The 27862-nt window shown below is 42.2% G+C and overlaps 3 protein-coding genes and 1 long non-coding RNA gene across 6 annotated transcripts; 2 read left to right on the top strand and 2 right to left on the bottom strand.

The window, feature by feature from the left end:
* Nucleotides 1–155: 155 nt before the first annotated feature.
* ndufb9 (NADH:ubiquinone oxidoreductase subunit B9) lies at nt 156–3355 on the bottom strand. Its single transcript, XM_085396519.1, has 4 exons — nt 3202–3355; nt 1447–1639; nt 1140–1253; nt 156–524 (listed from the first exon to the last, which is right to left on the bottom strand). The coding sequence occupies exons 1-4, from the start codon at nt 3288–3290 to the stop codon at nt 393–395; spliced, it is 528 nt and encodes a 175-aa protein (XP_085252645.1). The 5' UTR covers nt 3291–3355; the 3' UTR covers nt 156–392.
* Nucleotides 3332–7810, top strand: tatdn1 (TatD DNase domain containing 1). Of its 2 annotated transcripts, XM_085396518.1 has the most exons (13): nt 3332–3426; nt 3553–3646; nt 4760–4825; nt 4905–4954; nt 5449–5512; nt 5596–5739; nt 5876–5918; nt 6294–6379; nt 6461–6501; nt 6810–6886; nt 6967–7037; nt 7304–7430; nt 7554–7810. In XM_085396518.1, the coding sequence occupies exons 2-13, from the start codon at nt 3574–3576 to the stop codon at nt 7654–7656; spliced, it is 945 nt and encodes a 314-aa protein (XP_085252644.1). In that variant the 5' UTR covers nt 3332–3426; nt 3553–3573; the 3' UTR covers nt 7657–7810. The 2 variants fall into 2 exon arrangements, with proteins under 2 accessions (XP_085252644.1, XP_085252643.1); XM_085396517.1 differs by lacking the exon at nt 3332–3426 and having other exon boundaries at nt 3433–3646.
* Nucleotides 7811–8838: 1028 nt separating this feature from the next.
* LOC146643084 (E3 ubiquitin-protein ligase RNF139-like) lies at nt 8839–27734 on the top strand. 2 transcript variants are annotated; one of them, XM_085396516.1, is made up of 9 exons: nt 8839–9384; nt 16386–17041; nt 19141–19288; nt 19406–19512; nt 19772–20023; nt 24269–24639; nt 25781–25846; nt 26172–26298; nt 26422–27734. In XM_085396516.1, coding segments are annotated over exons 1-7 (1698 nt in total). In that variant the 5' UTR covers nt 8839–9221; the 3' UTR covers nt 25782–25846; nt 26172–26298; nt 26422–27734. The 2 variants fall into 2 exon arrangements, with proteins under 2 accessions (XP_085252642.1, XP_085252641.1); XM_085396515.1 differs by having other exon boundaries at nt 25781–25905.
* Nucleotides 11723–12222, bottom strand: LOC146643085 (uncharacterized). Its single transcript, XR_014909352.1, has 3 exons — nt 12192–12222; nt 11988–12105; nt 11723–11856 (listed from the first exon to the last, which is right to left on the bottom strand). It is a non-coding gene; the product is annotated as an uncharacterized LOC146643085 (long non-coding RNA).
* Nucleotides 27735–27862: the final 128 nt, after the last annotated feature.

Here is a 27862-nt window from a genome sequence, read left to right as displayed (position 1 = left end):
AAATTAAATGTTAAGCAACATTTATTTTAAGGCACTGCTCTGACTGTCACTTTGTTTACTCCTGAAACATGTAAAATGATCTGGTCGATCAGACCTTCAGGTACACCTAATAAACGTCTGACAAACAAACGTTTCAGCTGCAGTAAAACACACAGTCAGTTTTAATACACATTTATTAGAACAGGAATTAACTGGTACATCTACAGGACTTCTGAGTCACTCTGAATTCACAAAGGCTGTTTTTCTTAATTAATGCAACCTGCACCGGTGAACTCCTTTAGAAACGACTCTGTACAGACAGATGGTAATGACGGGTCAGCCTGTCTTCATGCTGTTGTTGTGAGATTTTCTTCAGGTTGCAGGAACGAGCAGGCCCACGTGAAAAAGATCCTTTATGTGGGGCGCTCCCTGGGACGGGTGACGAACTGCCACCACAGAGGGGGGAGGTCGCCCTCTTTGCGGGCAGGAGGGAGAGCTTCGGACTTCGGTCCAACAGCAGGGGTCTCAGCCTCTAGCTGGGCAACCTGGAAGTAAAAGGAAGGAAATGGTGACCTGAACTTTCCAGTCCAACAAAAGCACTCTGGTGCCACCTACTGGAGTTGGTCATCAACAGGGACCCTTACATTCAGTTCTAGCTCCATGTTCTCAGCATTGGGCTCTGCTTGTATAGCTTTGCATGACTTACAGTTCAAAATAATTCCTATTTATCTTATACAGGCCTTAGATCATCCTGTCTAAAACAAGCCATTTATCTCCAGCCATCAAGTTTCTTAACCATTTATCCAATCAGGTTTGCAGAGGGGCTGGAACTTATCCCAGATGTCATAGGGTGACAGACAAGCCTATCACAGGGCTAACACCGAGAGACAGACTCATATTCACACCTACAGCCAATTTAAAATCACCAATTAACCTAGTTAACCAATCAACTCAGCTCTCGTTAAGCTGTGACCAAGTCTAGGATTATCTGCTCTCAATGACGTCATACGAATCCAAGAGTAGAAAACCAAGAAGAGTCTAAAAGCTGAGCTATATGGAACAGTAAACAAGAAGTAGCACCTTTCTTGTCATTGGCAAAGGAGACCAGGTTAAACAAGGAGGTCAAAAGTAATGCTGGCATGTAAATGTTTGCTGCCCACCTCTTTCTCCCAGCTCTGATTCCTCAGTTTCTTCCACTGCTCTCTCTTGGAGAAATAATCAGGATACATGGCCTTCTCCGAGGGGTGCCAGTGGTCCAGCACCCACTCTGGGACCTACAGAGACAAAGCAGAGCTCACAGACACGTCTCTATCCAACATTAGGACAGCCAGCGTTTTCACTTCAAGTTTCTAACATCAAATGTTTTCCTGTACTTGTTCCCAGTTAGTTCAAACAGACCAGAAGTTAGGTCCAGAAAAAAGAAAGTTAGATACAGAACGAAATAATTTCATGGTTGCTCTGTTTTACCTTGTAGCACTCGTATCTCTCATATGAGGTCCCCCCAGGAGAGTCGGGGAAGATGTAGGGCTGAGGATGTTGGTTGGTCCAGAATTCCTCCTCTCCTGCCTTTAGCATCATGGTGGCCTTCACCATGTCCTTCTCAGTCTTGTTTTCATCAAAGCGAGCCCGCAGTAAGCAGGCATAGAAACGGTACTTGTCTCTATAATGACAAAACAACAGTCAGACCTCAAGAGAGACCACCAACATGTTTGAAGCAACTACATGACATCAAGAGAAAAAAAGTGTTAAAATATAAGCATGTGTATATTTTATACTAACAGAAACATTACATATGAATTTTATCTATAAAAATAGACAAGACTTTGCTTAAAACTTAATATCATCAGTGCAAAACATTTTAAAAACAAACTCTAAAGAAGGAAAATGAACAATTTTCTCTTTACTTTTTCTAAAATGAAAATATATATTATTGTTCTTGCAATCAACATAAATAACATCTCAACTTAAAGGAGCAGCCTTCAATCCTCATTAGAAAGACTATGCTGACGTGGGTAACATGGTGATTCACATTAAAACCCTGATACTGATTCTTCTGTCCATCTCTTTTCATAATGTGAAGCTCCTGCAGGCAGGTTATATTTCTAAACAAGCACAAAACTCTAATAATAATTTAAATACTGGCTGACTACTAGTGTAAAATTAGATCTGTAATGTGGAGCACGAGTTTGACCAATGGATTGGTGTGGCGTCAGCAGTAATGTGTGTGTTGTATGAGGCTGGGATGGTAAAGAGAGCGGAAAGGCCAACTTTTCAATTTACCAGTCTGAGCCCAGACCTCACCGATGGTAATGAAATCTGACAGACAAGGTATGCTCTCAAATGCATGAGGCTGAAACTAGTTTCCTCCATACGATGTCTGAGCTCAGCATAACAGATTTTGGAGCAGAGACGCTGCTCCCGTGTGGTAAAAGGAGATGGTCAAAGTCGCTCGGGCATCATGTTAGGATGCTTCCTGATAAACCAGAAAGAAACCCTGGGGTGGACTCAGAACTCGTTGGAGATCTCATGTGATCTAGGAACACCTCAGGAGGTACTGGAAAGTATGGGTGTGGGGAAGGATATCTGGAATACTTAGCCTGCTGACACCACAACCTAACTCCATATAAATAGAAGATGACGGATGGATGGATAAATGTCCAAAATCTTACTGACCTAACTGTATGTATTGATCTTTCACCAATGAAAGCCTTTCATTTATTCACATAGACCAGAACTGACACAAATAACGCTACATCCGAGTGACTGAATGAATACTAGTTATCCTAAATATTAAACATCATGGCAACCAACTTTGGAGTATTTTCCACATAAAGTTTAGACTAGTGCCTCTGATGATTAAGTAGAGTAATGTGTTTAATAACCTGTCTGCAGCTGAGCCAAGTGGGAGCTCAGCTAGAACTTTATTATTAGCTGCTTTTGACGCTAGCTGGCGCCATGTAAATACAAGTAACATATACTGACTCCTGCTCAAAAAGATTAAAATGAAACTATTGCAACTTCGCGATCTCTTACGCACATTCCCATCTGAATGACAAGTGGAGAAACAAAGATAACACTTTGGAGGTGTAACTGTCAGACTTGAGGAATGAGTGACCTGGTTTAGCAGCTGTTAGCTTAGCAGGACAGTGAACTTACTGCATGTAAAACACCGATAATCTATATTTTTCCACAGTCCCACACTAACTAAGAAGCCCTTCTTACCTAAATATGCACCACGACTCGAGGTGTCTCAAGGACTTCTTGTAAAGCCGCAGCACTTTCTGCTGGTGAGTGAGATAGGCAGAGGCCATGTTAGCCGTCCCCTGTCACCTTCTCGCCGAGCAGCGCGAAGGATTCTGGGATTTTGTGGCATCTGGAAGCTAAACCCGTAAATATTAAAAAAAGCAGCGCGAATATATTACATTTCTTTTTGGTCACGCATTAAGTGTAAGTTATACAAGTGTAAATTATCTTCACGCGTCGAAATGTTTTCGATATTGTCTAAAATGTTTGGATAAGATGAGAAGAGTAGCCGAAAATCTTTTTCAGTAACAGTGATCCGGTCTGTTACAGTTATTACGGTATTGCGGCATTATGGGATTGGTGAGAGCTGCATGTGTAGTTCTTTCTGGGAGAATTTCAACCATGGCACAAAACAAATTCATTGGTAAGTCGCCTCTGCTTTATCGCCTGTTAAACCCTACCAGAAAAGGTAGAAGAGAGCGAGTGTCACTGGCTGCTGCTGACGGTTATTAAACGGAGCAGCCTGCATGTTTTGTTAGCATCAGTGCTAATAAGTTAGCTTCTTGAAAATGACAACACAGCAGGAACAGACTGAGTGACAGGCTCACAGCTGTGCAGGAATACAGTATACCGGGCACTTTATTTCAGGTTTACAGTAGTTCAGCTGCCACGATGGCAGCTCACAGTAGACTGATCAGCTGATCAGCAGTTGGTGCTGTTGTGCTGGCAATGAAGAAGCTATAGCACAGCATGAGCTCTGTGCTGGTCCATATATTAGATTTAACCAAGTCAAACCCTTTACCTGTCCGTGAAGCTCCTCTGCATACAGCCTGTGGTTGCTCTTCATTAAGGACAGCTGTAAGCTGTGTAGGGTTGTAGTCCTAACTACACAAAGTTAAAATCAACTGAGATAAAATGATGCAAATCAGTACACCCAGCAGCTCATCTCTCATTTAAATATTAACGACTACAAAATGGAAATGTCTAAAAAGCAGAGCAGTTCTCAGTGTACTTAGATGTGTCCAAGCAATTTAGTAACTTAGCTGACAGAAAATTGTTAATTGGTAATATTTCTGAAAGAATCATCTAGTAATTTCTTAATGAAAACCTACCTGTGCTTCAAAGTATGTCAAAGAAGTATTTAAAGTATGCGGCACCTCGCAGTGAGTCACTATAAAGATTACCAATGGAGTGAAATAAACTCTTTAAAACTAATAATTGTTATTAAACTCAGTTCATGACTGTTGTAGAATTTAGGTGTTGATTATAGTTTTTTATGTTGTAGGCTAAAGACAGATAATCTGTAATCTGTAATTACTCGTTTTGTTATATGACTGTATTTCCAGTGTGTTTCTATTGTCTGTAAGTAAAGTATCCATTACTGCTAAATGTGTTCAGTGTTATTGTATAACGTGACCTCAGAGCGTCTCTCGCATGATGCTGGTACCAATACTGTGATGCTTTAATTCCAAAGATACAATCAGTAACACTCTGTGAGTCAGTACATGTAGATAAATCCTGACCTCTTGCTGTTCAGACATCGGGGTGAATCTGACAGATCCCATGTTCAGAGGACTCTACAGAGGGAAGCAGAAACATGACGGTGAGCTACTGCTTCACTCTTATTTTCACTGTGGAGCTGTTCACATGATGTCTTTCTGAGTCTCACGTTTTCCTGACAGATGACTTCAATGAGATCATTGACCGAGCTCTCAAAGTAGGAGTTGAAAAGGTATGCTGTGTCCATCACTTTGATGAAGCCTCATGTATTTTAATCATAGCCATGACTTCAGGGATCGCTGCAGTGTTGATTTGTTTTAAAAAGATCATCGTGAAATTCTGGGATGATAGAGATTTTTACAGCAACAGTTTGGCTAATAGCTGTTGGAGATGTTTATGAGTGTTAATATCCCGGACAAAACCCTCATTTATTTCACTCCCTGATATGGACTGGGCGATGAGGGAAAGAAGAGAAGAACAAGAACAAAAAAAAGCCTCACCTACATTTTAAGTACACTCAACATATAAGCTGGTATACTCTATCATGCTGAGCCTTATTATATATGCTAAAGAATTGTGGTGCAAGTAGTCAGGATGCCGATGCAGATATAAAACATAATATAAACTCATAGTTACTCTTTTTTGTGTTTGTTGGAAATGTGTAATTTGAAAGTTATTTGTTCTCAGTTTTAATGATTGCGTGTTTTATCTGTTGCTTCACTGCAGTTTATGATCACAGGGGGGAGCCTTGACGACAGCAGGGAAGCTCTTAAACTAGCTGAGACCAGAGGTAATAATGACAGCCAAACCTACCTAATGTTTCCCTCCGTGCTGGAGCGTCTCACCTTTAACAAGCCCCCTCCTTCATCACAGATGAGTTCTACTGCACGGTCGGCTGCCATCCCACCCGGTGCGGCGAGTTTGAGCAGAATGGAGAATCCCAGTATTTAACTGGGCTGAGGGAGCTGGCAGCAGCACACAGAGGAAAGGTGGTGGCCATCGGAGAGTGTGGACTGGGTGTGTGTACACGAGCACGTGTATGAATGTACATGACAGAAATAAGTCTTCATTTACACCTTATTTATTTTTCACTCTGTGGGTTACCCACTCTTAGCGTTCAACTATGAATATGTTTCTTTTCTCCTCGTTTCAGATTTTGACAGGCTGGAATTTTGCTCAAAAGAAACTCAGCTCAAGTAAGTTTGTGTGATTTTCACGAGTTTTGAAAAACGGCCTTCTAGAAGCAAAACTTGCCACTCGGCGGCCATTTTTTAAGGGCACATTGGGAATTTTAATAGTGACTGCATCCTTAAAGTTACCAGTGAAACCTGATAGATGTGCCAAAAAGTCTAAAAGCTTTTTTTCCCCTGAAGATTTCCTTCTAATTTCCTTCTAATAAACATTATGGTTCATCTATGACTCCACAGACTTGCAGATTGTTTCCGAGTCTGAAAAGTGAAAGTACCTTTAACCTGCTTTCTTTAGAAGTCTATAAGAAAATGGCCTTTAGCTTAAATGGCCCTCGTGGACTTTTGTTTCCTGTGCCTCAATTTGCTCCTGGTGTGTTGCAGATACTTTGAGAGGCAGTTTGACCTGGCGGAGGAGACCAAGCTGCCCATGTTCCTCCACTGCAGAAACTCCCATCAGGAGTTCATTGGTAGGTTTGTGAAGCAGACACCTGATCTGGTTCAGGAATTTGATTTTTATGCGAAACATTCAACTGTTTTTGTTTCCACAGACATCATGAAGAGAAATCGAGACCGATGTGTTGGAGGAGTGGTAAGGATGATATGATATCTAAATATCATAGACAGAGGAGGATATGCTTTCCAAATTCTGGGGATGCAAAAACAACCTGTGTAAAAGTGAATTATTTCTGTGACAGGTTACAATACTCGATGTAAACTGAACAGATTAAGGACCTAAAATGTAAAATTCTGTGAAGTTAATACTTTTGTTGGGATAAATTCACAAACAAACCTGATTTCATTCAATAAAACTAGTTTGCATATTTAAAAAGCCACTGAGTCACTTTATGAATGAATCTGATCAAAATTCTTCTGCGTCATTGCTCATTTGAATTTCAGGTCCACTCGTTTGATGGAACTGCAGAAGATGCTGCTGCTCTCATTGACCTGGACCTCTATATTGGAATAAATGGATGGTGGGATAATCTGAGAAATGTTGTTCGGTTTCCTTGAACGTGACCTGAATCACACTGAGTCTCACTTCCATATCTTTCAGTTCCTTGAAAACAGAGGCCAATATTGAAGCTATGAAGTCGATCCCCACAGAGAGGCTCATGATAGAAACAGGTGAGTCACACCGTCTGTTTATTTTAAAGCTTTTGGCAGAATGTGGCCTGAGTTTGATCACACAGGGAACCTTTAATATAAAGTTTTCTTAAAGCTCTGGAGTCATTGGTTTTATATTCTTGTTGAAGCTGTATCACCAATAAGAGGGAATATATTAGATTAAATAGGTTTGTGCTCACTTTATAGAAATGTTTTGCTGATGTTACAGTTCTTTAAATGCTACATTCATGTTATTTATGGATTTCCACCTTCCTGCTCATTTCCAGACGCCCCGTGGTGTGGTGTGAAGAACACTCATGCCGGGTCCAAATGTGTTAAAACGACATTTCCCACAAAGAAGAAGTGGGAGGCAGGACACTGCCTGAAGGACCGGAATGAGCCCTGTCATATCATGTGAGTCACTAAAGGGAAACGCTTTATAAATCAATGGATACAATCAGACGTCGCACTGAAGCATGAATATTGTTAAACACAATAGACCTTTAATTTTAAGATTTCACTATTTGTCTCTTGCAGACAAGTCCTGGAGGTGATGGCAGCAGCGAGGGAGGAGGATCCACTGGAGCTGGGCAACACAATCTACAACAACACTGTCAAAGTCTTCTTCAGCTCAAGCTGATAATAAATGACATCATCAGACTCACCGATGTGTCATTAATATTCTTTTATGAATCTGTTTGTGCGCCTCAGGACAAACCACTTATACTGTTATATTATTTGTGTTTACAGTCCTCTGTTAATGCACAATAAACATATTTTTTTCATAAGGAACACATCAGTTGTTGTGTTTAGAAAAACATAAATGTTAATGAGTTTATTCAAACCACACAAAAAGCTTTGATGTTTGTGATTGTTCAAGTACCCCTACAGTGCTTTTGCTTCAGATCATCAAACAAGTTTTAATATTATACAAAAGTAACCTAAGCAAATGCAGAGTTTTCAAATGTTAATTTATTAATATAAAAAGTTATACAAAACCTAATAAACTGGCTGTGCCAACATTTGCAACAAGAGCTAAAATCAGCCGTTTTCAGTACCTGGCGATGAGTCTTTGGCCAAATGTTCTTTGCAAAATGATTTTAATTCAGTCAGTTTGTTTTAGAGTCATGCTGAAGTCCATCAAAAGCATTCTCAGAGGTTTGTGTTTTTAAGCCATGCAGGGGTGGACTTGCTGGTGTGTCACTATCATTGTGCTGCTGCATAACTTGAGCGCTCTTGAGCTTGAAAGACTTTCTGGAAGACAACAGAATTTATGATTCTATCAGTTACGGGAGTCATCCAGGTCCAGAAGCAGCAAAGCAGCCCCCGACCATCACATTACCGCCACCGTGTTTGACTGTTTATATGAATTTTTATGAAAAGCTGCCTTAGTTTAATGCCAGATGTAACAGTATTTGTATTTGTACCTTTCAAAAAGTTCAAGTTTTTAACTTTTGTCTTCAGTTTTCTCCGTCCATAGAATATTTTCCCACAACTTTTGTCGAGATGTTCGGAAATCCCAAAGTCTTTGAAATGTGTTTGTTTTTAGCTCAATAAATCAAATACGATAAGACACAACAAATATCTCAATAAGGTATAAAAACTAATCTGAAATCTAAATATAGTAAACTGAAATATATTTAATATACTTCTATAATGGTCTATTATATTAAGTCTGTGTTATATTTTATTTATGGATGTCTGTACTAGCAAACCATCCTCTGAAAGCAAAATAACGTCTACATTAAAACATGTAGCAAACAGGACACAGAAAAAAATGACGCTGTGTAATTTTATAGTTTGTAGAAATGTTACGTCAGCTGCCACGCCCACTGACGCGATACGTCGTAACAGCCTAGCAACTTCTTTGGTTTTTTTTTTTTTTTAAAAAGAAGTCAAGTGGCACTTTCACAGCACTGACAAACTGACATTTAGAGATGCCTTCACTGGTTTTGTGACAGCGGACAGCGCCGGGTCTGATGGGGGCGTGAAGTTTACCGGCTGCCGGCTGTAACCCGGAGAAGCAACAGGAGGTTGAGGTGGACGAACATGGCGGACAGATGCAGGCTTCCAGCTGCCAAGTAAACGTTGGGCAAAGCGAAACTGAAGACGAAGGACTGCTGCCGGGTGACTCGTCACGTATTTCAGCGTTACATGGATAGCTGGGTCCCAACAGGACTGTAAAAAGCCCTCCGCTAAAGCCGTATGGCGTCCACCCAAGCCCGGATAGGCCAGCAGGCCTTGGTGGTGCTGGATGTGGCTCTGCGAGTTCCATGTATTTTTATTATCGACGCCATTTTTAACTCTTACTACGACCCTGGCTCGGGCTGGGCCGGGGCGATGGGGAAGGTGTTTGTCAGAGTCATGGGTAAGTATTTTTAACATGAAGGAGCGCTTAAGTTTCCCTCAACAGCAACGAGCTAGCAGCTTTAGTATGGCGTTATTTTTGTGCCACTATTCTGAGCGCACGTAAAGAAAAGTTTGCAGGTGCAAGTGTTGTATTTTGAGGAGAAATTTATTTTGAGCGAATTAAAGCTGAATTTGAGTGAACAAAATTCATTCCTGCGTGCAAAAAATGTATTTCGGTGTTTGCTATTATCCATACACACAACAGCAGCCCCTCTCGCTCAGTTTTTGCATTTGCGCTCGCTCTCAATGTGTTGCTCGCGCGCTTAACATTTCTGCCCGTGCGCGCTCAACTTCACCGTTATATTTGTGCCACAAAACCAGCCAATCACAGACTTGGATGCAAAAAAATCTGATTCGCTGTTCTGGTCTCCAATCAGCTCGAAATGACGAAATGCAATATCCCAGAATCCATTTCGTCCAAAACTCAAACGAGGCAGTGACGGAGGAACACAGAGTGGCGGAGTTTGAAATATTACTCTTTCTGAGTTACAAAATAAACTTTACACAGCACTAGTGATGGGCAGATGAAGCTTCATGAAGCACTGAAGCTTTTCATCCAATAGTTGGGTTGCGGTCACGTGGTTCTGATGACGTGCGGAGGCAGCGCGATTTTTGAGTGGAGGGCGGAAGTAAACATGGAGGACACTGTGGAGAGTCAGGAGAGCAGCTATTGTGCAACTTTAGACCCCGTTTCTCGGGAGAGATATAAACAGATAGTTAAAAAATATATCGGACGTGATCCGTATTCTTTGAAAATGTCCGAATACACCACAGAAGTAAAGGATTTGCCTACTATCGAGGCTGTGGATATCACCAACTACTTGGTCCTCCAGACTTCTTACTACACTAGGCAGCAAATGAAAGCTTTCAAGAGTCTGGAGGCGTACAATTTTTTTGTCAGCGGGTGGGTCCACAACCTTGGAACAAAACGTCTCCGTGATGGATACAGTTTGGTGTTTGCAAGGGTGAGTGTTTGTTCTTATATTGCTTTATCTTAAACACGCTAACAGTTAGCGGTAGCGGCTTTAACGTCAACAAACATGCCACATCCTTAGGACTTCGTTAGAGTGACAGTTGTTTGTTTCAAGGTAAACCATTCTCAGAGGTCTAACGAGACACCTCTGAAGACTTGGGTAATTGCAAAGGAGGATGGAGAAGTGATTGCAGCTCATTGCAATTGTATGGCAGGGTTAGTAGCCTAATTAAGTAGGATGTTATTGCAATGAGAACACACACACACACACACACACACACACACACACACATATACGCATAGGGCACTGCTAGCATTTTGCAGGTGTACTTCAGTAGTAGTGGGGAGAGAGTGTTTTCTTTTAGCTAAGAATTCATCAGCTAAGAATTTGTGTGATTGCCTTAGATCCCTCATGACACTCAGATGCATTTTTCAGATAGAGGGTAGAACTATTCAGTCATGTCATCACCTAGATAATGATTTCTCTATAGGCACTTGGGCAGCCTATAGTCCCAATCAAGTCAATATTAGACTACTAACTTAAAAGCACTAAGTAAACGAGAATTTAACGACAACCTAATGCTAATAAGTTCGTTTGCAAACATAACATTACCTCTGACGAAGTGGTCGCTGCAGACACGGGCATTGGCAGACTCTGCTCCTCCCGACTGTAAACGTAAATTTAAAATCCATTTTTTCCTACGTTTTTCGGTTAGAATTTTCCATTTTTCTCCTCTTCGTTGGGCTATTTTTGGTACCCTAAAATACCGTTTATCAGTTTCTCGGGTCGACCTACTGGAGCATCCGTAAACACAACAGGACATAGGCATTTTGCGTACTGTCTGTCTGTGATTTTGCGCTTATCTTTTTCACTTCCGACCGCCAGTCAAATTTCGCGCTTTACGTCGACGTCACGTCTACGTCAAATGAAACCTAGCTATTGGTTCACCCCAGCGCAAAGCTTCTTGAAGCTTCATTTGCTCTAGTAGGACACCTACTGGACGGAAAAATATTAGTTGGCATGAATTTGAAGAGTGTGGCCTTTTGCACACAGCCTGTAAATGTCAACAACAAAAGGAGTGTTTAAAACATCTATATTGTAGTGATGGCAGTATACTGTGTATATTTATACTGGCAGTATGGAAAATGATCATTTGGAAATGTTTAAAATGGAAATGATCATTTACTGTGAGGTGAGGTGTGGTTGGGGTGTGGACAGTAGTTGTGCTTTTGTAACGTTGAGGTATGGACAGCTACACACTGAGGCGTCAGTCCTGCCCATATTTTATTCAGTAAAAACTAAATTTTCACTGCTTTTATAACCTTTAGTGGGGAGAACATAGCTAGGATTTAATGATTTAACAAATCTTTTGAATCCTTTGTCCTCCACAATGCTAAATGGCTGGGAGTCCTCAATCACCATGCTAACCAGGTCTTCATCTATTGGAGATTGTTCTCCTGAGGAAAGACAATAAAGACAAAGCACAAATATAAATATCACACACGTAACTTATTACAGCTGTATAATATTGTTATATCATTTAGTAACATTACAGCATGCTATATTATCATGACATTTGATGGCTCACCTGGTCTTGCTCCACAATCGGTGTTCCCCTTATTCTCATGCAAAGCTCTGTAGTGCCTAAGCATGGATGAGGTGTTGTTGTTATATCCCAGCTCCCTGGCACATAGCAAACACTTCACCTTGTACAAAAGTCAAGACAGCTTAACATAAGTTTTATTGCACCATCAGTATTATGAAAATACATCTTCTGTAGAAATTTACATACCTTGTTGGGAGGAATAAAATCAAAATGTTCCCACACAGGCGAGGACATCCTCCTCTTCCTAGCTGGCTCCATTCTCTCCTGACTTTCTCTCCTCACTCTCATAAACCTCCAAACTCTCACTAACCGCAACTCTCCATCAAACACCTAGATTTTGAATGGAGTCTGAGGGGTTTATATCGCTGTCATATCTCGCGGCAAAGTTCGAACCGCTTCATGAACCAGTCACGTGGTACAGCCGGGCAGCGAGGCTTCGGACGTCATCATTTTCAGCTCCTCCCATAAATGAAGCAAGCCTTGATACGCGCATCGCGGAAACGCCCCCTCCATTACTCGACACAAGCTTCGAAGCCTCGATACAGAACGTCACATCACTACACAGCACCATTCTCGCATGAAAATATCTTTAAACTTCAAATACCTGCTCGATTCATCAAGACATCACATATTTGCATAAGTACTCTAACGTTTTCGGAGATACCTGTTACCCACCATAAGAAGATCATTTGTAACCTTCACTAAAGCTGTTTCTGTGCTGTGCTGAGCTCTGAAACCTGACTGAAACTCTTCAAATAAACCATTCCTCTGCAGATGATCTGTTAGCTGTTTGACAACTACTCTTTCAAGAATGTTTGATATAAAGGAAGGTTGGAGATTGGCCTATAATTAGCTAAGACTGCTGGGTCTAGAGAGGCTTTTTGAGTAAAGGTTTAACTACTGCCATTTGAAGGCCTGTGGTACATAGCTGGTTATTAGAGACAGGTTGATCATATTTAAGATTGAAGCATTAATTATTGGCAGGACTTCTTTGAGCAGTTTTGTAGGAATGGGGTCTAAAAGACATGTTGATGGTTTGGAGGAAGTAATTATTGAAGTTAACTCAGAAAGATCAATTAGAGAAAAAGAGTCTAACTTAACATCAATGGTACTAAGAGTAGCTGTAGATAATATTACATCTGTGGGATGATTATTGGTAATTTTTTTTTTCTCTAATGATTAAAATTTTAGTTGTGAAGAAGTTCATGGAGTCATTACTAGTTAACGTTAAAGGGATGGTTGGCTCAACAGAGCTCTGACTGTTTGTCAGCCTGGCTACAGTGCTGAAGAGAAACCTGGGGTTGTTCTTATTTTCTTCAATCAGTGATGAATAGTAAGATGTTCTGGCTTTGCGGAGAGCTTTCTTATAAAGTAACAAACTATTTCTCCAGGCTAAATGATGATCCTCTAAATTTGTGACACGTCATTTCCTCTCCAGATTACAAGTCATCTGCTTTAGGGTACGTGTTTGAGAATTATACCACGGAGTCAGGTACTTCTGATTAGAGACCTTAGTTTTCACAGGAGCTACAGTATCCAGAGTCGTACGTAGTGAGGAGGTAAAATTATTAACAAGATAATCGACCTCTGTTGGGGTAGCGTTCAGATAGCTGCTCTGCTCTGTGTTGGTACAGGGCATTGAAGATGATAACAGTGGGTGGATTATATTCTTAAACTTAGTTACAGCACTTTCAGAAAGACATCTACTGTGATAAAGTCTACTCTCCACCGCTGTGTAATCAATTATTGTAAATGTAAATGTTATCAGGAAATGATCAGACAGCAGAGGGTTTTCAGGAAACACTGTTAAATGTTCAGTTTCTATGCCATATGTTAAAACAAGATCTAGAGTGTGATTAAAGTGGTGGGTGGGTTCTTTTACATTTTGAGAGAAACCAATTGAGTCTAATAACAGATTAAATGCCATGTTGAGGCTGTCATTTTTAGCATCTACATGGATGTTAAAATCACCCACAATAATTATTTTATCTGAGCTCAGAACTAAATTAGATATAAAGTCTGAGAAATCAGACAGAAACTCTGTGTAAGGCCCAGGTGGACGATAGATGATAACAAGTACGACTGGTTTCTGAGTTTTACAGCTGGGGTGGACGAGGCTAAGCATCAGACTTTCAAATGAATTAAAAGTCTGTCTGGGTCTTTGGTTGATTAATAGGCTGGTGTGAAAAATTGCTGCCACACCGCCCCCTCGGCCTGTGCTTCCATGTTTCTGGTAGTTAGAATGACTCGGGGGTGTTGATTCATTTAAATTAACATAATCATCCTGCTGCAACCAGGTTTCTGTGAGGCAGAGTAAATCGATTTGTTGATCAATTATTAAGTCATGTACTAACAGAGACTTGGAGGAGAGAGACCTAATATTTAATAATCCACATTTCACTGTTTTACTCTTTGCATCAGATGTGGATACTGTATTGTTTTTTCTTTGTGATTTTTTTTGTGATGTTTAAGTTGTTTATCACTGGTTTTTAGTTTGTTTTTGTCTATTTGGGAACTGACACGGTCTAGCCTTCAGAATTACATGACAAGCTCTCTCGGTGGAGTGAAACTCTGGCATCTGCTCCTTCCTATCTAAAATATAACCGAACGCTGGCATAAATTTTCGACCATCTCACACTTCTATTTAATCAGTTTTCTTTTTGATGTTTATTCAGCTGTGTGAAAACCCCGCAGGAACCCTCCCGAGGGATTATTACGTTTTATTTAATCGAATCTAATAACTTTAATGTCAGCCAAACCGATTAACTCACGAAAAAAATAAAACACTGAAAAAGGCCAAACAAAAAGATGTTTAAGTTATTTAAGTGACTTATATATCATGTTTAACCTGAGAGGCAAAAGACTGCGGCGGTTTGAAAACGATGTGCCGGGAGTTCTCCCCGGCACAGATATTTGAAGTTTACACAGCTACATTCTCGCCTGAAAATATGTTAAAAGTTAATTTTGCGACCACGAAAGACTAATAAGAGTAATATTTAAACTAAGTAGCTCCAGTGGTAGTAGCCATTGTTGGAAATTGGAATTGGCTGGGCCAATCTGGGATATGGTTTTTCAATTTTGTTGTCCGGAAGGAAAATTGGGAGAAATTCGGGAGAATGGTGGCTCCGGGAGATTTTTGGGAGGGGCACTGAAATTCGGGATTCTCGCAGAAAAATCGGGAGGGTTGGCATGTATGCCTGTCAGACAGGCTAAAGCTGATTAAGTGACCAGCAATTACATTTACACAGGGCAGATCCGTCTGACACGCTGCTTAACTGCTTCACCTCAACCCTAATTTACGCTGCTTTGGCGCCATCAGCTCGCAAGCTAACTAGCTGGCTAACGTCAAGGTGTGTTGTCACAAGTGTGATTTGTGGTGTCACGGATGGCCTCAGAGGCACCTTGGACCCAGATGGATCATATTCAGGTCCTTCTTCCTGACAAAGCTCGCTTCTTCTCCTCTAACTGTACCCAGAGAGCTGCTCTCTGGTCTGAACTCTGTACCTGTGACTTTATATCAACGTGTGTTGACCTGGTGTCCCACTTTATGCACATCATTTGTATGTCTTGGCACGTGTCATATTTTCGGACAGGGGAATTGCATTCTGGACTAGTGTTGTGTAATAACCAGAGCTGCTACTAACAAAAATCTGTTTCACTTTTTATTTATTGATAGAATAAGTCTGTAGCCTGACTAAATTTGAGTTTCCTCTACACACCGTAATTCATAACAGCTCCTCGTTTTCATCACTGTGACAGAGTAAAGCTTCTCTGTGTTGAGTCAACAAACAGGTTATGTACCTCAGTTTTCCAGTTTGCAGACCTTTGAGCAGCTCGGGCCATCTGAAAGTGTTAGCCAAGAGCTCTGGGTTTGGATGGACAGGGAGTGAGAGTAGCTGTTGGGTTTGCTTCTGTAGCCGTGTTTCTTTATGTTTAGTACAGGAACAGAGACTCCATAGTGCCAGATGTTTGAACAACTTTATATTAAAGCAGTAAGGCTCAGGTTGGTTGAGGTCCTCTACAGTATGTACGATCAGTTTATCATAGTGTTATCAAATGCACACGTAGCATTACATGGACTGTGAAAGGCATTTCTTTGTTTGTTTTTGTTCTTATTTGTTTTTCTATTTTTGTTATATTATGTATGTTGCTTGTTCAGCCTTTTACTTATCAGGATTACTCAACTCTATGCTGATTATTTTGCTCCAAAATTCTTTAATGTGCTGCATCTGTTGTTTTCTCACAAAGATTGATCTAAATACTCACTATAATCAGACAAACTTGGAAGCTACAGTTAGCTGACATTTGACATTTGTTCAGTTTGCAGTGAGAAATATTTGCCTTTCCTGTCTTTCTGACTGCTTCTCCGGTGTGTTCCAGGTGTCCTCATCTCCACTGTGGTGCTGCTGCTTTCTCAGAAAGCCTTGTTTAAGTTCTACACTCTATTCTTTGCTGTCCTCCTTGGCATGGCAGCAGTCCTCATAAACTACTACGCCACCTCCCACATGGACTTCTACAACGCCTACTACAAAGCAGCGTTGGGCTTCAGGTTGCTGCCTAGAAACGGGCCGACGCTGTGGCTGGGCATGGCCGCGGTCCAGCTCGTCTTTGGGATTGGCTATGTGTTCTTGCTTAACCTCCAGTCGGTGTTTGCTGCGCTGGTGGTCCTGGACATCATGATTCCTCTGTGGGGGCTGATGATTGAACTTCCTGCAGATGTCAGGCATCTGGTGGCAATGTTCTCGGGCCTGGTGCTGGCTCTCAGCACAGCCGTTTGCCTCGCCACGAGGCTCAAATGGTTCTACTATTCATGCCGGTACGTCTACCTGCTCGTACGGCACATGTACAGGATCTACGGACTCCAGCTGCTGCTGGAAGACACGTGGAAGAGGATCAGGTTCCCTGATGTGCTTCGAGTGTTCTGGCTGACCCGGGTAACAGCCCAGGCACTGATACTGGTTTACGTGGTGCAGGCGGTGGGGAGAGAGAGCGGAGATGCCACAGGTGGACCTGCAGATGGGAGATCTGATGCACAGGTAAATGCTTTTTAGTAGAGCAGGGCGATATGGCCAAAAATATTTATCACGATATATATTTGAAAATTTGCGATAACGATATAACTGACGATATAATTGATGCAAGACAAAATACAACTCCACAACATTACTAGCACAAAAAGACAACCTTCCATTTATTTTCACTTCAACAAGAAACTGGTTTTTATGTACATTAAAGCTTTATAAAAATGTAACAGTGCAAATGCAAATTCCTTGCTGAAAGTTTAACCAAAAGGCATTTCCAGTAGAAATGGGCTGACATATCCTGAGCATAACCATGTATAATATCCACTGAAGTTAAAAAGAGGTGCTTTGCAACATTAAACTGCAGTGTGCAGTACGTATTTTTCGGACCATAAGGTGCACGGGATTATAAGGCACATTAAGCGAAACAAAGCAGTCAGATAAATCAAACTTTATTAAACTCATTCTTCTTGCTTCCTCCACTTCTGTACCATTGATTCATTAATGCTGAATTCTCTGGCAGCTGCTCTATTCCCATGTTGTTGCAGTATATGAATGACTAACCTCGTATTGTGGATGGATTATCTCAGTTGTTCTCCTGACTGAAGTTTGGTCCGTTTACAGCATCCTGCCATGCGATTGCATTTGTCTCTAACCATGAGGAACCTTCACATTAACTTTTATAAGTGGAAAAGTGTTAGTGTTCATCCTCCAGCTTCACTGTTTATGTTATGCTAACATAGCTGTGTCGCTAGCGATCACGTAGCACATCATTATATACCAGCTAGCCCAACTTCAGTAACCCTACAAACGTCACTGCTGTTTAGTTTCCTGTCTTCATTTATGTTGGAAGTGATAGCAGAGCTGTACGTTTGAATTTTTTCAGAAATCTCTCAGTCAGAACATGCTATATCATGCTTAGGTAACTAGCAAAACTAGCGAGCTAACTTCCGCTAGCTTCCTGCTAACTTCTAACTCCGTTAAATGTAATAAATTTTGTTTTCATGGATGCCTGGAGACTGGAAGTTAAACTTCATAGTTACACCTGGTAAAGCAGCAATGCTGATCGTTTTATTAAAGATGAAAGAATTTAGACAGTTTTTAACTCTCAGTGATGCTGCAGTGTTCGTTTGACCTGAAGTTACGGAGTTTAGGACCCAGATTATTCCCAGATTTAAGAGCATCTTAGTCCGACAAATACGACAATAACGACGGCCGTTTGCATGTTCTGCAAAAAAATGTGCTTTGTCGTGTATCTGACGGACAAACACAAAACCAGTTCCACATCACTGAAGTCGCACCATTTTTACAAACCAATTCTGGTTCATTTGTTTCACTCAACAACCGGCCACGTGCGTATGAAAACAAAGGCACTGCGCATGCGCGTTTTACTCATATTCTATCGCGATATTTCATTTTCCTATCGTTGCCTAACATTATACCGGTATTACCGTGAACGGTATAATATGGCCCAGCCCTACTTTTTAGATAAAAAAACTTCACTTCCAGGACATGTTTGCTATATGATGGTCACTTCATAAGCAAGGTAAGCTAACAACATGTTAGCCACAGTGAATTGATATTTGGTTAATGACCTTATTCAGAGTCTTTGACATATCATAATGTTTACAAAAGTCATATATTTGTTTGGGGAAAGAAGTTTTCCTTTTGCAGCCCCAGGCGCCCCTGTTGGATTTCTGTAATTATATCTAAAAATGAGCTCCTGTGTTTTTAAAAATATCTCTGAAAGCCTAAAATGTATGTAGGTGACCTCTACAGGTTTCCTGTGTACTGTAGCCAAGTAAAGTCCAGCTGGCACATTAGCTCTTTGCAGTGTTTTACAGATATATTAATGCACAAATCTCAATGTGAAATATTCTTTTAATAATTTATAAACAGTGTCTGATGTCTGAAGAGGAGTTAAAAATGATGCACACTACATAACAAGGTCATAATTCTTTAACAACCTCATTTCTACTGAAGCTGCTTCTTCGTGTTCTGTGTTGCTGTTAATAATAAAGTCTCACCTAAAAAGACTGCAGAGTCTGAACTGAAGCTAAAAGGGATTATGAGTAAAGGTGACGCGCGTACCTGTGTGACTGCACCGTTTTCAGGGTTACCTGCTGAGCTGGGATGTGTTCTGGGATCTCACGAGTAACCTGATCATCTCCGGCTGCGACTCCACGCTCACTGTGCTGGGGATGAGTGCTGTTATCTCCTCTGTTGCACATTACCTGGGTCTCAGCATCCTGGCTTTCATAGGTATGACTGAGATTGTTAGTTGGAGTGCTAGCAGGTGTAAAAGCCTTCCTGATTTGCCCTTCATGTAATTGTTTGGATGCTTCTGGAGTTGAGCGCTTTCTTAATTTGAACCTTCAGGTTCGACTGAGGAGGAGGACAAGCGGTTGGGCTTCAAGGCTTCTGTCCTGTTTTTCATCCTGGCTCTTCAGACTGGCCTCAGCACCCTGGATCCTGAGGAACGTCTGGTACGTTTCGGATTTGAGCTTCCAGTTTACACCATCAAAGCAGCCGGCAAACTGTTTTTCTCTCATTTTTCTGTTGTTTTAACCTCTGTGTGAATTGTTATGTTGCCCTCTAAACTAACAAAACATGTTTAATGATTTATACTGTAAATGACATTTGCACACAGTAGCAGAGTTCACTGTTCCTTTTGTAATCCTGTATTCCCGTGGTTATAACGTAATAACTTCGTACACGTAACTTAGTCTTCGTTTTGATCCACAGGTCCGCCTAAGCCGGTACATGTGCCTTCTGCTGACCGCCATCCTGCACTTCATTCACGGCATGACTGACCCCGTCCTCATGTCTCTCAGCGCTTCCCATGTCTCCTCTTTTCGGCGGCATTTCCCCGTCCTGCTGGTGTCCCTGGTGCTCTTTGTACTCCCCGTGGTGCTCAGCTACGCCCTCTGGCATCACTACGTCCTCAACACCTGGCTCTTTGCCGTCACCGCCTTCTGTGTTGAGCTCTGCCTCAAGGTGAGCGCAAACAATTTATCTTTGACTGGAATTGATGACGTCCAATGTCTCCCAAAGTTTTCACAGTCTGTGAGATTTTTGTGCGTTATATTAGTCATTCAGTTTCACGTATGTGAGGTTTTTTGGACTCAGCATGACTCAAACTAATGAAAAAAATTAATGAATTAACATCCTTGCGGCCCGGCCGGGCACAGCCCGAAAACGGGACATGGGCCTATCTTCCTGTAGGCCCACCACCCGCAGGAGGCACCTTAGGGGCCGGGTGCAGTGCGAGTCGGGCGGCGGCCAGGAGCGGAGGCCCTGGCGGACCCAATCCCCGGCTACCAAGACTGGCAATTGGGACATGGAATGTCACCTCTCTGGTGGGGAAGGAGCCTGAGCCAGTGCGTGAGGTTGAGAGGTACTGGCTAGATATAGTCAGGCTCACCTCAACTTATGGCCGGGGCTCTGGAACCAGTCTCCTCAGTCTGCTGGTGAGAGGCGTCAGGCTAGGGTGGGTATCTTTGTATCCCCTTGGCTTGCTGCTGGTATGTTGGGGTGTTTCCCATTGGACAAGAGGGTTTGTTCCCTTCGCCTTCGGGTCAGGGAACAGGTCCTGACTGTCGTCTGTGCTTATGCACCGAGCGGCAGTTCAGAGTACCCAGCTTTCTTGGAGTCCCTGAGTGGGGCACTGGAGGGTGCCCCTCCTGGGGACTCTGTTGTCCTACTGGGAGACTTCAATGCTCACATGGGCAACGGCAGTGAGACCTGGAAGGGCGTGATTGGGAGGAACAGCCTCCTGGATCTGAACCCGAGCGGTGTTTTGTTATTGGACTTCTGTGCAAACCACAGTTTGGCCATAACGAACACCATGTTCGAACATAAGAGTGTCCATAAGTGCACATGGCATCAGGACGCTCTAGGCCAAAGGTCGATGATCAATTTTGTAATCGTATCACCAGACCTGAGGCCATATGTTTTGGACACTCGGATAAAGAGAGGGGCTGAGCTGTCAACTGATCACCACCTGGTAGTGAGTTGAATCATGTGGCGAGGGAGGACGCTGGACAGACCTGGCGGACCCAAACGTGCAGTGAGGGTGTGCTGGGATGGTGGTCCCCATCTTTAAGAATGGGAACCGGAGGGTGTGTTCCAACTACAGGGGAATCACACTCCTCAGCCTCCCTGGGAAAGTATATGCCAGGGTGCTGGAGAGGAGAGTTCGTCTGTTAGTCGAACCTCGGATACAGGAGGAACAATGCGGTTTTCGTCCTGGTTGTGGAACACTGGACCAGCTGTTTATCCTCTCGAGGATACTTGAGGGTGCATGGGAGTTTGCCCAACCAGTCTATATGTGTTTTGCGGACTTGGAGAAGGCATTTGCCCGTGTCCCTCGGGGGGTTCTGTGGGGGGTGCTCCGGGAGTATGTGGTGTCTGGCCCATTGCTATGGGCCATTCAGTCCTTATACGACCGTTGCAAGAGCTTGGTCCGCATAGCCGGCAAGAAGTCAGACTCGTTCCTGGTAGGTGATGGGCTCCACCAGGGCTGCCCTTTGTCACAGATTCTGTTCATAATTTTTATGGACAGAATTTCTAGGCGTAGCCAAGTGGCGGAAGGCTTTCAATTCGGTGGTCTCAGAATCTCATCTCTGCTTTTCGCAGATGATGTGGTTCTGTTGGCTTCATCAGGTGAGGGCCTCCAGCTTGCCTTGAAACGGTTCGCAGCCGAGTGTGAAGCGGTGGGAATGAGTATCAGCACCTCCAAATCTGAGGCCATGGTCCTCAGCCGGAAAAGGGTGGAGTGCCCACTCCGGGTCAGGGATGAGACCCTGCCCCAAGTGGAGGAGTTTAAGTATCTCGGGGTCTTGTTCACGAGTGATGGGAGAAGGGAGCGGGAAATCGACAGACGGATTGGTGCAGCGGCTGGAGTGATGCGGACGCTGTACCGGTCCGTTATGGTGAAGAGAGAGCTGAGTGTAAAAGCAAAGCTCTCAATTTACCGGTCGATCTACGCCCCTACCCTCACCTGTGGCCACGAGCTGTGAGTAGTGACCGAAGGAACGAGATCACGAATAAAAGCGCCGGAAATGGGCTTACTCCGAAGGGTGGCTGGCCTCTCCCTTAGAGATAGGGTGAGAAGTTCGGCCATTCGAGAAGGGATCAGAGTAGAGCCGCTGCTCCTCCACATCGAAAGGAGCCAGCTGAGGTGGTTCAGGCATCTGACAAGGATGCCCCATGGGCGCCTCCTGGGTGAGGTTATCCGGGCATGTCCCACCGGGAGGAGGCCCCGGGGCAGACCCAGGACACGCTGTAGAGATTATATCTCTCAGCTGGCCTGGGAACGCCTTGGTGTTCCCCCAGATAAGCTGGAGGAGGTGGCTGGGGAGAGGGAGGTCTAGGCTTCTCTGCTTGGGCTGCTTGCCCCGCGACCCGGCCCTGGATAAGCGGAAGAAAATGGATGGATGGATGGATGGATGAAATTAACATCCTAAGGTCAAGAAGAGATCAAGAGATCCGGAATAGTAAAACTTGTTACTTAAATAATCAAATGTGTAACAATAATGACCGGATTGATGTGCATATAAGAGCATGATTTAGCCCTACAAAAACAAGAAATAATCAGGATTAAATGATTACTTGTCTGGATTCCTTTTCACAGTTATGCTCTCGCTTTATGTTTTGTGCTAAATCCAACGCACCACTTTTCCTTTGCAGCACGTCTCTAAAAACCCAAACTCACTCCTCGACAGGTGAGGGGAGAGCTGAGGTGAGGGCCAGGCTTTGTCAGCAACAACAGTAAAACTGAGTCAGAGAGGTGGACAAGGAACCACAGATACTGTTTGTAAATTCTTAAGTGTTGTGAGTTTGCATATAAAGTACTTGTAAGTTAGTGTTTCTACTGCTTAGAGACAAATGTAACTATAAGAACATGGAACCAGGCTCCTACATTCGATATTCTGGGCATGCTCACTTGACTAAAATTAGCCTGGGGACCCGCTGAGGAATGGCGAGTTTGTGGGTGTCGAATCCAAACTGTTCTGAAGGAGAGCGGCGACACATTTTTAGACTGTTTACTTCAAGCTTAGGGTCCAAAAACATTCCAGCTGTCACCAGAGGTCAGCTTCAGCTCCGTGTCACATATACAGAGGATGTATGGCTGTTGCATTTTTACGTTTGTGAATGTTCATTATTCAGGGAGTAAACTTTAAAGAACAACAATTTAAGTAGAGATGTACAAACTTCAACTAAAACATGAATTGTGAGTTCAGGCGATCAACAGCATGCAGGATGTTTCTTTCTCAAATTAACTTGGAGCATGCAGTGAAGCATGAACACACACACACACACACACACACACACACACACACACACACACACACACACACACAGAGCAGAATTTAAAGGAGAGTGTGGGTCAGAGTACCACTTGTCCATATTCTTAGTTAACATTCTTGTTTTGATTTAACCATATTTCATATGTATTCTGTAGTAGGCAAACATCTACTATCCCGGGTTTGTTTGTGTTTTGCACTTTTACAGATTATATAATATGACATCTTGGTTTAAATCAATTCCTACAAGTTTGTTAAGTTAACATGTTATTTATTTCAACTGTTAATTGGTTTAGTTAGAACTCACCTTACCTACCTGTCTTCCAGAAACAAAAGGAGGAAATGTAGTTTTACTTCTTGCTTTATAGCTTCTGGGTTCATCTGAGGTCACAGGAAGAGACCAAGTGCGGAAGGGGAAGAATTCTTGTAATTTAAGAAAGTTGATTTTAGAGTGTTTATAGAGAAATAGATTTATTGTTGTAATGTATGGATTACACCAGAGTTTATGTTGCTAGTAAAGAATTGCAGTAGAGGTCGATAATATTCATCTTACCTACTGAATGCAATAGTCCAGAGGAGAAATTGTTTGGTTAAGTGGACGATTTAAGCAGAAGAACTCAGGTGTTTGGGGAAAAAGGTCAGTGTAGCTGTGTGCAGTTATGTTTATTTGAACGGAGTTAACTATGGAGTTGAGTTTCTTATTTATTTTTTGTAAATATTGTTTGGGTCACAAATGGTGAATAAACCACTTGCTACACTGGACAGCATCAGCCTCCTGCACTTCTTTGGCCGCTTAAGTCAAGTCCTACCACAGAGAGTTTGTCAAACTTCCCGTTGGCGTGCTCGCTCCCTGTCAGGAGCTGAAACCGTTCACTCGTCTGCTTTGATCTCTGCTGATTAAATTCAGCTCTCGTTTCTGCTTCCTGCTCTCCAGGTGGTTGTGTCTTTGACCGTCTACGGCCTCTTCATGGCTGACGGATTCTCCAATGTCCTGTGGGAGAAGCTGGATGACTACGTCTACTACGTGCGCTCCACGGGCAACATCATCGAGTTCCTGTTCGGCGTCATCATGTTCGGAAATGGCGTCTACACCATGATGTTCGAGTCAGGCAGCAAGATCCGCGCCTGCACGATGTGCCTGCACGCTTACTTTAACATCTACCTGCAGGCCAAGAACGGCTGGAAAACGTTCATCAACCGCCGCACTGCCGTCAAGAAGATCAACTCCCTGCCGGAGGTGCGCGGTGACCAGCTGAGGAACATTGAGGACTTTGATTTCAACCATGGCACAAAACAAATTCATTGGTAAGTCGCCTCTGCTTTATCGCCTGTTAAACCCTACCAGAAAAGGTAGAAGAGAGCGAGTGTCACTGGCTGCTGCTGACGGTTATTAAACGGAGCAGCCTGCATGTTTTGTTAGCATCAGTGCTAATAAGTTAGCTTCTTGAAAATGACAACACAGCAGGAACAGACTGAGTGACAGGCTCACAGCTGTGCAGGAATACAGTATACCGGGCACTTTATTTCAGGTTTACAGTAGTTCAGCTGCCACGATGGCAGCTCACAGTAGACTGATCAGCTGATCAGCAGTTGGTGCTGTTGTGCTGGCAATGAAGAAGCTATAGCACAGCATGAGCTCTGTGCTGGTCCATATATTAGATTTAACCAAGTCAAACCCTTTACCTGTCCGTGAAGCTCCTCTGCATACAGCCTGTGGTTGCTCTTCATTAAGGACAGCTGTAAGCTGTGTAGGGTTGTAGTCCTAACTACACAAAGTTAAAATCAACTGAGATAAAATGATGCAAATCAGTACACCCAGCAGCTCATCTCTCATTTAAATATTAACGACTACAAAATGGAAATGTCTAAAAAGCAGAGCAGTTCTCAGTGTACTTAGATGTGTCCAAGCAATTTAGTAACTTAGCTGACAGAAAATTGTTAATTGGTAATATTTCTGAAAGAATCATCTAGTAATTTCTTAATGAAAACCTACCTGTGCTTCAAAGTATGTCAAAGAAGTATTTAAAGTATGCGGCACCTCGCAGTGAGTCACTATAAAGATTACCAATGGAGTGAAATAAACTCTTTAAAACTAATAATTGTTATTAAACTCAGTACATGATTGTTGTAGAATTTAGGTGTTTATTATAGTTTTTTATGTTGTAGGCTAAAGACAAATAATCTGTTTTGAAAATAATCAGCACGATAATGAAGCTGTTGTAATTACTCGTTTTGTTATATGACTGTATTTCCAGTGTGTTTCTATTGTCTGTAAGTAAAGTATCCATTACTGCTAAATGTGTTCAGTGTTATTGTATAACGTGACCTCAGAGCGTCTCTCGCATGATGCTGGTACCAATACTGTGATGCTTTAATTCCAAAGATACAATCAGTAACACTCTGTGAGTCAGTACATGTAGATAAATCCTGACCTCTTGCTGTTCAGACATCGGGGTGAATCTGACAGATCCCATGTTCAGAGGACTCTACAGAGGGAAGCAGAAACATGACGTCGAGCTACTGCTTCACTCTTATTTTCGATCCCCACAGAGAGGCTCATGATAGAAACAGGTGAGTCACACCGTCTGTTTATTTTAAAGCTTTTGGCAGAATGTGGCCTGAGTTTGATCACACAGGGAACCTTTAATATAAAGTTTTCTTAAAGCTCTGGAGTCATTGGTTTTATATTCTTGTTGAAGCTGTATCACCAATAAGAGGGAATATATTAGATTAAATAGGTTTGTGCTCACTTTATAGAAATGTTTTGCTGATGTTACAGTTCTTTAAATGCTACATTCATGTTATTTATGGATTTCCACCTTCCTGCTCATTTCCAGACGCCCCGTGGTGTGGTGTGAAGAACACTCATGCCGGGTCCAAATGTGTTAAAACGACATTTCCCACAAAGAAGAAGTGGGAGGCAGGACACTGCCTGAAGGACCGGAATGAGCCCTGTCATATCATGTGAGTCACTAAAGGGAAACGCTTTATAAATCAATGGATACAATCAGACGTCGCACTGAAGCATGAATATTGTTAAACACAATAGACCTTTAATTTTAAGATTTCACTATTTGTCTCTTGCAGACAAGTCCTGGAGGTGATGGCACCAGAGAGGGAGGAGGATCCACTGGAGCTGGGCAACACAATCTACAACAACACTGTCAAAGTCTTCTTCAGCTCAAGCTGATAATAAATGACATCATCAGACTCACCGATGTGTCATTAATATTCTTTTATGAATCTGTTTGTGCGCCTCAGGACAAACCACTTATACTGTTATATTATTTGTGTTTACAGTCCTCTGTTAATGCACAATAAACATATTTTTTTCATAAGGAACACATCAGTTGTTGTGTTTAGAAAAACATAAATGTTAATGAGTTTATTCAAACCACACAAAAAGCTTTGATGTTTGTGATTGTTCAAGTACCCCTACAGTGCTTTTGCTTCAGATCATCAAACAAGTTTTAATATTATACAAAAGTAACCCAAGCAAATGCAGAGTTTTCAAATGTTAATTTATTAATATAAAAAGTTATACAAAACCTAATAAACTGGCTGTGCCAACATTTGCAGCAAGAGCTAAAATCAGCCGTTTTCAGTACCTGGCGATGAGTCTTTGGCCAAATGTTCTTTGCAAAATGATTTTAATTCAGTCAGCTTGTTTTAGAGTCATGCTGAAGTCCATCAAAAGCATTCTCAGAGGTTTGTGTTTTTAAGCCATGCAGGGGTGGACTTGCTGGTGTGTCACTATCATTGTGCTGCTGCATAACTTGAGCGCTCTTGAGCTTGAAAAACTTTCTGGAAGACAACAGAATTTATGATTCTATCAGTTACGGGAGTCATCCAGGTCCAGAAGCAGCAAAGCAGCCCCCGACCATCACATTACCGCCACCGTGTTTGACTGTTTATATGAATTTTTATGAAAAGCTGCCTTAGTTTAATGCCAGATTTTTATGTAACCGGATTCGTACCTTTCAAGAAGTTCAACTTTTCTCGGTCCATAGAATATTTTCGACAATTTTTGGGGATCCTCGAGATGTTCGGAAATCCCAAAGTCTTTGAAATGTGTTTGTCTAAATCAAATACGATATGGCACAACAAATAATTTAATAAGGAATACAACGAATCTGAAATCGAAAATACATTAAACTGAAATATATTTAATATAATGGTCTTATTATTATATTAAGTCTGTGTTATATTTTATTTATGGATGTCTGTACTAGCAAACCATCCTCTGAAAGCAAAATAACGTCTACATTAAAACATGTAGCAAACAGGACACAGAAAAAAATGACGCTGTGTAATTTTATAGTTTGTAGAAATGTTACGTCAGCTGCCACGCCCACTGACGCGATACGTCGTAACAGCCTAGCAACTTCTTTGGTTTTTTTTTTTTTTTTAAAAAAGAAGTCAAGTGGCACTTTCACAGCACTGACAAACTGACATTTAGAGATGCCTTCACTGGTTTTGTGACAGCGGACAGCGCCGGGTCTGATGGGGGCGTGAAGTTTACCGGCTG

Source organism: Rhamphochromis longiceps, linkage group LG22 (genome assembly GCF_057381845.1).
Source record: "Rhamphochromis longiceps isolate RC_006_pf linkage group LG22, R_longiceps_female_GT1.1, whole genome shotgun sequence".
Taxonomy (NCBI): Eukaryota; Metazoa; Chordata; class Actinopteri; order Cichliformes; family Cichlidae; genus Rhamphochromis; species Rhamphochromis longiceps.
The sequence above is the reverse complement of the archived record's forward strand: the minus strand, read 5'-3'. Positions and strand labels throughout refer to the sequence as shown.

What these genes read in the sequence shown, in the direction of transcription:
- ndufb9 (XM_085396519.1), bottom strand. Translation starts at nt 3,290, where the DNA reads ATGGCCTCTGCCTATCTCACTCACCAGCAGAAAGTGCTGCGGCTTTAC. An exon ending in GAGTCGTGGTGCATATTTAG is followed by an intron (nt 1,640 to 3,201) that starts GTAAGAAGGGCT and finishes TTGTCATTATAG; the next exon opens with AGACAAGTACCGTTTCTATG. An exon ending in ATCAGAGCTGGGAGAAAGAG is followed by an intron (nt 525 to 1,139) that starts GTGGGCAGCAAA and finishes TTTTACTTCCAG; the next exon opens with GTTGCCCAGCTAGAGGCTGA.
- LOC146643084 (XM_085396516.1), top strand. Translation starts at nt 9,222, where the DNA reads ATGGCGTCCACCCAAGCCCGGATAGGCCAGCAGGCCTTGGTGGTGCTG. An exon ending in GGTGTTTGTCAGAGTCATGG is followed by an intron (nt 9,385 to 16,385) that starts GTAAGTATTTTT and finishes GGTGTGTTCCAG; the next exon opens with GTGTCCTCATCTCCACTGTG. An exon ending in CAGCATCCTGGCTTTCATAG is followed by an intron (nt 19,289 to 19,405) that starts GTATGACTGAGA and finishes TTGAACCTTCAG; the next exon opens with GTTCGACTGAGGAGGAGGAC.
- tatdn1 (XM_085396518.1), top strand. Translation starts at nt 3,574, where the DNA reads ATGGGATTGGTGAGAGCTGCATGTGTAGTTCTTTCTGGGAGAATTTCA. An exon ending in TCAAAAGAAACTCAGCTCAA is followed by an intron (nt 5,919 to 6,293) that starts GTAAGTTTGTGT and finishes GGTGTGTTGCAG; the next exon opens with ATACTTTGAGAGGCAGTTTG. An exon ending in TATATTGGAATAAATGGATG is followed by an intron (nt 6,887 to 6,966) that starts GTGGGATAATCT and finishes CATATCTTTCAG; the next exon opens with TTCCTTGAAAACAGAGGCCA.